This window comes from Tenrec ecaudatus, chromosome 9, assembly GCF_050624435.1.
Source record: "Tenrec ecaudatus isolate mTenEca1 chromosome 9, mTenEca1.hap1, whole genome shotgun sequence".
NCBI lineage: Eukaryota > Metazoa > Chordata > Mammalia > Afrosoricida > Tenrecidae > Tenrec > Tenrec ecaudatus.
The window spans coordinates 70,790,845-70,800,356 of NC_134538.1; the positions used below are offsets into that span (position 1 = coordinate 70,790,845).

At 46.9% G+C, this 9,512-nt stretch overlaps 1 protein-coding gene across 1 annotated transcript in view; it reads left to right on the plus strand.

The window, feature by feature from the left end:
• ELMO1 (engulfment and cell motility 1) overlaps positions 1-9,186 on the plus strand; it is a 673,946-nt gene extending 664,760 nt beyond the window's left edge. The window contains exons 21-22 of the mRNA XM_075558190.1: positions 474-551; positions 7,797-9,186. Of these exons, the coding sequence (XP_075414305.1) occupies positions 474-551; positions 7,797-7,997 (279 nt within the window). The 3' untranslated portion in view covers positions 7,998-9,186. The remainder of the gene's footprint in view (positions 1-473; positions 552-7,796) is intronic.
• The last annotated feature ends 326 nt before the right edge of the window (positions 9,187-9,512 follow it).

Here is a 9,512-nt window from a genome sequence, read left to right on the forward strand (position 1 = left end):
CCTGGGTCTGCCACGTTGGGGGTGGCGTGGGAATGAGAAGCCTCCCACCGAACCCCCAAGGACTTCTGACTGGGAAGAGCTTTCCTTTTGTTTTTTTTTTCTCATGGTTTCCCTGAGGGTGAGATGATGCTGAAGAGGTGAGCATCATCCCGCTTGGCAACTCTGAGGCCTGAAAGCGCTCATGTCGCTTCGTTCAGCCTGCCCTCAGAAGAGGGGAATGGTCATACTTGCTATGGGGGATGTTCTGGGAGTTAAAAGAGATGGTTCATGCAGATCATGACCCTTGAGTGGAAGGAAGCCATCATGTTGTGAACCTTGAAAAGTCTAGCGCTCCCTCCATCCTCCTCCTCCTCACTGCTCCCCCTGTCTGTACCAGCCATCATCTTGCTCCACATGCAGCTGCCAGCCATTTGGAACTGTCAAGAGAAAGTACCGACTTTCCCTAAATGTGACGTTTCCCTCATCTCTTACAGGAGGTGCTTGAACTTGCTTTCTCCATCTTGTACGACTCCAACTGCCAACTGAACTTCATCGCGCCCGATAAGCATGAGGTAAGGGTCTCAGTGGGGTTTATGGATGAGAGAAAGCTGCATTTTTTTCTCCACAAAAACAAGCAGAAAGAAAAATACTAGAAAGAAAGACATTTCGTCTATGAAGCTGGAGGAAGGGACTGCCTGAAAATATCAAGAACATCTTGTCGACTTGAAGCAGAGTAGGAACATCTGGGCAAATTGCCAACATCTGTAGCAGGTTCAGGGTCTGGCTAGTATGACTGACTGTTCATGGGGGATGATAGGGGGGAGCTGAGGGCCAGCAGGGAGCGGACACAGGTGCCTCAAAGTCAGCAAGGCCACAACTCTCCATCCTAAAGAAGAAGTGAGACCATGCCCACTTCTGTTTTGATGGAATATTTTGTTTTCTGGCCCCTGCTCATACTCCTGTAAACTCTCCTCTTTTCTCTAAAACATCTGATAAAGTGAGTTTGCCACCACATTTTGTTAAGCTATTCTGAGAGAGGCGGAGCTATCTCTGCTGTTAGAATGTTATTTTCAAGATGCCTTTATTCCTTTTTGACATTCCGTTATAAGTATAATTTGTTTCTCCTCCTTGAAGCCCACTGTCAGCTATATTTAAAATGTTTAGCATAAAATCTAGGAAAATGCATTTGTAAGATAAAATAGCAGTTATGGTTGACTCTGCTTTTATTTTCTTCCCTCTCCTCTCTTGTAAAGCCAATATCATGCTTGGAGGTTTATTTTTAGATGCTGCTGTTCAAGTGTCATCTCGGCGGTGCAGCTCAAGCAGCGTTGAGAGAGGAAGGGGGCATTTTAAGAGAATCTGACTTTTGTTCACCACGTTGCTCTCGGAGACTTAGCCCATTCAGAAGTTATGCAGTCTCTGGTTTTCACTGGGTTGAAGCATGTGAATTAAATTGCACTTCCCAAAGAGAGAGGCGAGATTAAACGCAAAGCCTGCTTTTAGAACGGTGCTTACATGTAATTCTGTCTTACTTGACATTTAGTTTGCTGAAGGGATGAGACTCTGTCTTCATCTTTCTGAAAATAGATACCATGTCCTACTGTCTCGGTTTCTAAAGAAAATTGTGGTTGTACACGGCCACCAGGCTCAGGATGTAGAGAGTGGGACGGAAAACAATGGGAAACAGCAGAGCCGTGCGTGGTATTCAAGTCTGTGCAAAGCTGCTTCCCTTCCCGCAAAGCAACCAGAGCCAAACTCACTGCCATTCAGTCGAGTGTGACCCATGGCAACCCTAGAGGGCAGAGTAGAACTGCCCCTTGAGCCCCCGAGCCTGTAAATCTTGATGGAAATAGAAAGCCTCATCTTTCTCACTCGGAGTGACTGGTGAGCAGCTCAACCCGTAACCCACTACACTATCTGAATGCCTTTGTTCACCCGCTGGACACATTAATTCCAAGTCAGGATAAATGCTTTGAGATTGCCTACTTTTTTTCAATCATTTTATTGGGGGCTCATACAAGTCACAAGGCATACATCCGTCCATTGTGTCAGGCACTTTTGTACATTTGTTTCCATCACCGTTCTCAAAATATTTGCTTTCTACTTGAGCCCTTGGTATCAGCTCCTCATGTATCTTCTCCCTCTCCACTCCCTCCTCCCCCATGAACCCTTGATAATTTATAAATTATTATTATTTTGCCATATCTTGCACCTACTTTTTATTGATTTCTACCACTTCCAAAGGATATAAACAAACAAACCCACTGCCACTGAGTCACTTGTGACTCAAAGTGACCCTCCATAGGGTTTTCAAGGCTGTGGGTCTTCACAGGAGCCCCTGGCCTCATCTCTGTCCCGCTGAGCAGTCCAGGGGGCTGAACTGCCGACCTTGCATTTAGCTGCTCAGCACCTACTTGACAGTGTCACGAGGCCTGCTTGCTCACAGGTGTAAGGAAAAGAAAACTGCCATACAATTATGAACACTTTCAGTTTCTTCCTATCATGTTTCTATCTATTGCCATGTTGCTGTTACATTCATCCCATAAAAGAGAAAGTTCCATGATAAATGACTTCCTGTATCAATAAGGGGGAGAGTTCTCAATAAACTGAACACCTTAACAATAGCTAGGATAATAATGATTTTTAGTTTATTATGTACATTGTCTTCATGGAATATATAGCCCTAAAAGAGACACATGAAACCCATCTTGAGGAAGAGTGGAATAAGGCACAGAGAGGTTAGGGGACTTGCCCAAGGTCACACAGTGATCAAGTAATGAGCTGGGATTTCAACACTGGTAGTCATTTTCCAGAAACATCCTTTCAGCCTTGTCACAGTGTAGCTCAACAGTTCTCAATCTGTGGGTTGCAACCCCTTTGGGGGTAGAATGACTCTTTCCCAGGGGTTGCCCAGTTCATAACAGTAGCAAAATTACAGTTATGAAGTAGCAACGAAAATAATTTTATGGTTGGGGGGTCACCACCACATGAGGAACCTGTATGAAAGGGTAGCAACATTAGCAAGGTTGAGAATCACTGGGGTAGTTTATTTCAGAAGAGAGAGGGGGAGAGAATGAGTGGGAATCACACGGCCATTCCTGCCAGTGCCCATCACTCAGCAGCAGCAGTCACTTTATGACCAATCCCAATCCTCTACGTCCTCCCTCCCTCCCTCCCTCACCGAGAACCCAGCTGCTACTCCCCAGGCTGCTCAGAGGCAAATCCCCGAGACAAAACCTTATTGATAATTATCACTGTATACTTTTCTAAACAGTAATCAGTTTGGAAACATAACTACAATTCCATTGCCACCCCTAAAAACTTTAACACTATTTTAATGTTACTGTATCCCATTTTCAAATGTTTACGTTGTCTCATTCAAGTGTGTGCAGGTTTGTTTTTCCCGTTTTGCTTTCCTCATATAATAAAATAAAAGTTTGCTTCTTCAAATCAGAATCCAGTTCAGATCAGCCATCTGCAATTGGCTGGCATGTTAAGGTGTCGCACTGCTAGCTGCAAGGTCGGTGTTTCAAACCTACTGGCAGCTCTGCAGGAGATTAATGAGTCTGTTTTAGAACAGTTTTAAAATTACAGTCTTAGAAACTCATAGGGGCTCCGAAGGGAAGTTCTTTTCTGTCCTATAGCATCACTATGAATCACAATCCACTCAATGGTTGTTATTTTGTTATTTTTAAAATGTATGTTACACTTTTTCTCTTCCTTTCTCTTCTACTTTCTTCCCTTACAATTTATTTACCAGAAAAACCGTCATTTGTCCTGAATCATTGACCATAGTGAGATTTTGTTCATTATAGCTGTTTTAGGTTGTTGTGGCTACTGTAAGGAATGACTTCTTGTTTAGCAGCTTATAATAACTAATTTATTATACTTAAGTTCTAGAATTAAGAAGTCTGAAGCAGGTCTCCCTTAGCCAAAATCAGGGTCTTGGCAGGTTCCTTTCTGGAGGGTCTAGGATGGGTCCATTTCTTTGTGTTTTCCAGTTTCCAGAAACTTCCTACATTCCTTGGCTCACGACTTCTTTCCAGCTGCAAGGATGACAATGTTAGGACTCTGGTCCACGTTAGGACTCTCGTGCACGTTAGTTCTCCCCACCTTGTTCACTCCCCCTCCCTCATCTGAAGTCAAGGTTCTCTCTGCTTCTCAGCACTCTTAACTCTGACTCTTCTTGTATTTCCTTGCACTTGGTAGTGAAAGGCTTGAGCAAATTCAGGTTCATGTTTTTTAAACAGAATTTGTCATTTTTTAGCCAGCTTTTTGTACTTCCATGGTGTCTGGCTGTTTCTCTTTTTAAGCCGCTAGCAACCGTGGGTGATGACTCATTTGAGGATGCTGAATGATGGTCTCTAGTTTTATCACTCCTTCATTTAGTATTAGAATACTTCTATAAAGAGAAAGTTGCCTCATTAACTCTTCAGTTTTCTCAGAGTTATACAGCTGGTGTGTGGACATTCAAAACCAAACCCACTGAATTGATTTTGATTCGTAGCAAGCCTATTCAGAGTTTCTGAAAGGGTAAATCTGTAAAGCAACAGACAGCCTCTCTTTGTCCCGAGGAGCAGCGGATGGGTTTGAGTTTTGGTCTTTGTCCAGTGGCCAAGCTCTTAGTCCGCAGCACCATCATTGTAGGATCAACCCAACAACCCATGACATCAGGTGACGTAGGATTCATAGCAACTCTGTCAGTACAGGGTTTCCGAGGATGTACCTCTTTACAAAAACAGAGAGCCTCGTCTTTCTCCCATAGAGCAACTGGTGGGTTTGAACTGCTGACTTTGTAGTTAGTAGTCCAAACCCACCAGGGCTTCTTTGTCTGTAGAACAGGTAGGGTAAATCCTGGATTTTCCTTACCAGTTTTTAAAATAATGAGCAGATATCTTCCAAAGGAAACCAATGAGCTTTTTTGGAGTGAGCCCATGATAAAGTCATTTGGCTTGACAGCAATAGATTTGGTTTGGTGGACTTGGTGTTTCAGTCTCTTATAATTATTATGATTTTTCCCAATTATTCTGTCTGGCACAAGGGGAAACTCCTCCATTTCAGCTTCTCAGTTCTCCTGCCATGCGGCAGTATCTTTGAACATTTTCTGGCCTTCTGGCATGACAGCCTTTCCCGGGGCGCCATATGCATTTGCTGCATTGACTCTGTGGAGCTTTGGCTACTGGAGTTGTGGTTAGCTGTCTGTTATCAAACCAGCCTCCGACTCCTGGCAACTAGATGCACCAGGGAAGGAAAGGCTATGGGTCCTGCCCCAGCCTCACAATCCGCTGCAAGACACGCGGTGCTCCCATGTGAACCACATGGTTTTCATGGGCTGGTTTTGGTAGGAAACAATGTTTAGTGACTATATCTAGGCAGTAAATTTGCTTATTGTAACTTGGTTGGCCTTTTTTTTTTTAGGACTTCTTGTGGCTAGAGCTAGACAGCATGGTTTTTTGTCTTGTTTTGGTTCATTTTTTACAGCTAAAATAGATTGCGGACCCATACTGGTATTTTCGATTCCCCATTCAGCCCTACAGGGATTTTACTTATTGGTTGGTGTACTTTTAAATAAAGTTTTCGGTGCCTGCTGCTTCTCAAAAGAAAGTGCCGCAGAACTGTTCCTGTGGGTTAAATTAATCTGTCCTAGGAAGCTCGCCAGGCGAGAAAAACTGCGCACAAAGAGCAGTAATCCCCGAGAGTCCGGGATTTACAAGGCAGCGGTGTCAGAGCGTACCTGGCATTGAGTTTAGGGCTCTCATTGCTGGATGTGCATCAGAATTAGCTGGGCAACTTGCTATATAAAGTTTCCACCCTCAAGATCTTCAGAAAATCAGAATCGCTAGGGTGGGACTTGCATATCTATTTTTATCTGGGGTGTTTGTAAGGAAAGAGACATTTTGATGTGTTCAGAATCTAGCTGAGGTATTTAGGAGAACACTAATCTTCCCTTAACCCTACCTGACATTTAGGTGGGTTAAAATATTTGCCTGAGACCACCTAGCCAAGGGAGATCCTAAGCCCTGTAGTCAGTGCTACATTACCCCAGCCCTCCCCCCAAATGTTTTGCTGTTGAACTGATTCTGATTCATAATGACATGATGGAATAGAGTAGAACTACCTGAGTCTCTGAGGCTGCAAATCTTCATGGAAACATTGCCTCATCCTTTCCCCCGGGAGCAGTTTATGAGTCCGAACTACCAACCTTTCAGTTATTAGCTGAGCATCTAACTCCACTGCCACTGACGCTCCTACTGCTCAGGCAGGAGTCACACCAGACTACCCAGCTTTAGGGCCCTAGGACTTACGGTGTGTACAACGCTTGCACAGTTGCTTCATACTTTTATACGGAGACTTGCCATTGTATTCTGAAATGTGATTCAGTTAGCCACGGGGCAAAGGACAGGCTAAGGAGGCGCTGCGTGTCCATAAGGAGCTGCTGGGCCTGGGAGAGAGGGACAATGCCGAGAGCACGCTGGAATGGGGACCTCCCTCACAGAAACAATCCACTGACCAGCTCCAACTCCTGGCCCCCTCCTGTGTTTCTGACTGGCACTGTGCCCCATGGAGCTCTCAGTGGCTAATGTTTCAGAAGTAGAAGCAGGCCTTTCTGCCCTTAAAGGTGCCTGTGGATGGCTCATGCCTCCAACCTTTCTGGAAGCAGCCAAGTAGGCACCACCCAGGAACTCCTAGAAGGAAGAACCGTCTAATAACAATAACAACAACAACAACAAAGCTTAGGTGCTGTCCTACAGGCCTTCTGTATCTGTAGGCCTAGGGGCAGCCTAACAGGTGAGCACAGCAGGACATCCCCCACCATGCAGTTTTCTGGGATTCCAGCTACTAGGGCTTACTTTTACACCAAGGTCCACTTCTCTATTACCAGGACAAGGAAGGGAGCATGCATAATCTCCTGGAGAGGCAAAGGGCTTGATAAGACAAGACCCAGACTCAGACAGAGCTGGATGTTCAGGGTTTTCCATTACAGATGAAGTTGCCAGGGCCCAGAACCCAGACCTGGGTGACAGAAACCCCGGGAGGGGGCGACCCCGGAGAGCAAGGTCCTCAGAAAAGCAGCCCCGCCATTACCACCAATAAGGGTAGACATTTAGGGTGCCAGACATCTGGCAGCAAAAGGTTACTTCTCAGTATGTTTTGCCACCAGTTGCAAAGGTGGAGCTCTCATGAGGTGTGGGCTGTCATCATACGTGCTGGTCAGCTAGCCGAGATTCGCTCCTGGACTGGAGCCATGAGCAAAGTCAGAAAAGTGGTCAGCTTGACACGTGATGTGGAACCCGGAGTGCTGGGCTCTGTCCCAGCAATGCCTTCAGAACATAGACTCACCTGCGGGATGGTAGCAACGTGGAGGGCAAGAGCACAGAGGGACTGGGCGGAGGGTGTTGCATAGCCAGGAAGAGCTCGCGTCCTTTGTCAGACACCAGGGGCCTCGTTCTTTACAGAGCAGCACCCAGGCGAGAGAGCCTCATCAGCTGCCCGGAAATTCCCGCCAAAGTACTGATTTTCCATGTGTTTTCATATATGCCCGACTGGCAACTTGGATGAGTTATCGTGACGACTAAGAGATGGGGTACAGAATGCAAAGCTCTCTGAAATTGATACAGTGGTGATGATTGCACAATTCTTGACATGACTGGACGATTGAACTGTACGATATGTGGCTTGTGAGCCAATAAAACTGTAAGAAGAAGAAAGCAAAGCACTTTGCCCAGAGGGTAGATCACGCCCCGTATTCCGTTAGTGGTAGGCTGTTCACCGCGTGGACCCTCACTAATCACCGTTGCCTTTCCCCTTCCCGCCAGTACTGTATCTGGACAGACGGACTCAATGCACTGCTGGGGAAAGACATGATGAGCGAACTGACCCGGAACGACTTGGACACCCTGCTCAGCATGGAAATCAAGCTCCGCCTCCTGGACCTGGAGAACATTCAGATCCCCGACGCCCCGCCCCCTATCCCCAAGGAGCCCAGCAACTATGACTTCGTCTATGACTGTAACTGAAGCGGCCAGGCTGGAAGCGCGCCCCGCCAGCCCCTCCAAAACTGGAAAATCTAGCTAGCAGGGGAGAGGAATGTAGAGCACACCCCACACCTTAGGATCCTCTTTGGGGACAGGGGGTCTGTGGGGTCAGCACTCTCTGGTTGGCCTCATCTCTAGCCCCAGCGAATTTCTGCCCTGCCTGGAGCCTGGCTCCCTTCTCTGATCCTGTTTCTAGGCGCCCATTGCTTTACATCACATCCCACTGCCGGCCGGCCGCAGACCACCATGGGAAAAGAGCAAACCCACCGCCAGTAGAGAGAGCCAAGGGCCCTTCCATCCTCATCCCTGCAGGCAGGTGTGGCATCCCTCTGGGGGGGTGGGTAGGAAAGCCAGCAGCCACAGACTGCCTGGAGCCTGCCCATGAAGCTGAGGGAGAGCTCTGAGCCCGTCCCAGAGGCACACAGCCCAGCTGCCTGACTAGAAGAGCAAACACCACCTCCCCCTCCCCCAGCCCGCTCTAGAGTCAGTTCCCAGGGCCTCTCCCCATTCAGTTGAGATCTGCTTTCAAATCCCCCACCTGCGCCCTTTCGCCCTGGCCTGGCCCTGTGGCTCTTTGGTGCCATCAAAGTCATTCTGGTCCTCACCTGCATCAGGTTCCCAAACACACAGGCCACCATTTCCTTCCCCACCGGTGTCTGCACCGTGACCTGGCTCAACCTGCTCTCCTCGCCACCCCGTCATGGGACCCACTCCCCGCCACAGCCCCGCCGGCCTTCTTCGTTTCCACACATCCTCCCAGTCCCTGCGCTAGAAGCACAAATGGTGAAATCAGTAGTCTTACTCCATCTCTAATATACTAACCCTAAATGCCTCTGCAACGGGTTGTTACTATCAAGGGATGGGTGTGGCCTTCTCCTGGGGGGCCCCCGCCACACAGGACCACGGGCCGGGCAAGCTGTCAGACATCCACGTTTACATCGTTGTAATTATTACAGATCTTTACAGGCTGCAAGGGTTTGGGGTTGATTTTTTTTTTGTTTTTGTGTTTGCTTTGTATTTGTACAAAAGAGTCTAACATTTTTTTTTGCCAAACAGATATATATTTAATGAAAAGAAAAGATACATAAATGTGCATACTTTCCAGTTTGTTGGTTTTATTTTTTAATTATTTTAATCCTGAACATCTTCCCTAGAATAACACTCCCTTAAATATGCTGTGGAATAAAATTCATTGTGATGAGTTGGGAGTTGGTGTCTTGATTTGGTCTAGTGGATATGTGTGTGTGTGTGTGTGTGATGAGTTGGGAGTTGGTGTCTTGATTTGGTCTAGTGGATATGGGTGTGTGTGTGTGTGTGTGTGTGTGTGTGTGTGTGTGTGATGAGTTGGGAGTTGGTGTCTTGATTTGATCTAGTGGATATGGGTGTGTGTGTGTGTGTGTGTGTGTGTGTGTGTGTGTGTGTGTGTGTGTGTGTTAGTGGCCCTCCGGTCAGAGCTGACTCTTGTGGACCTAAAGTGTAATAGTAGGAAGCGTTGCC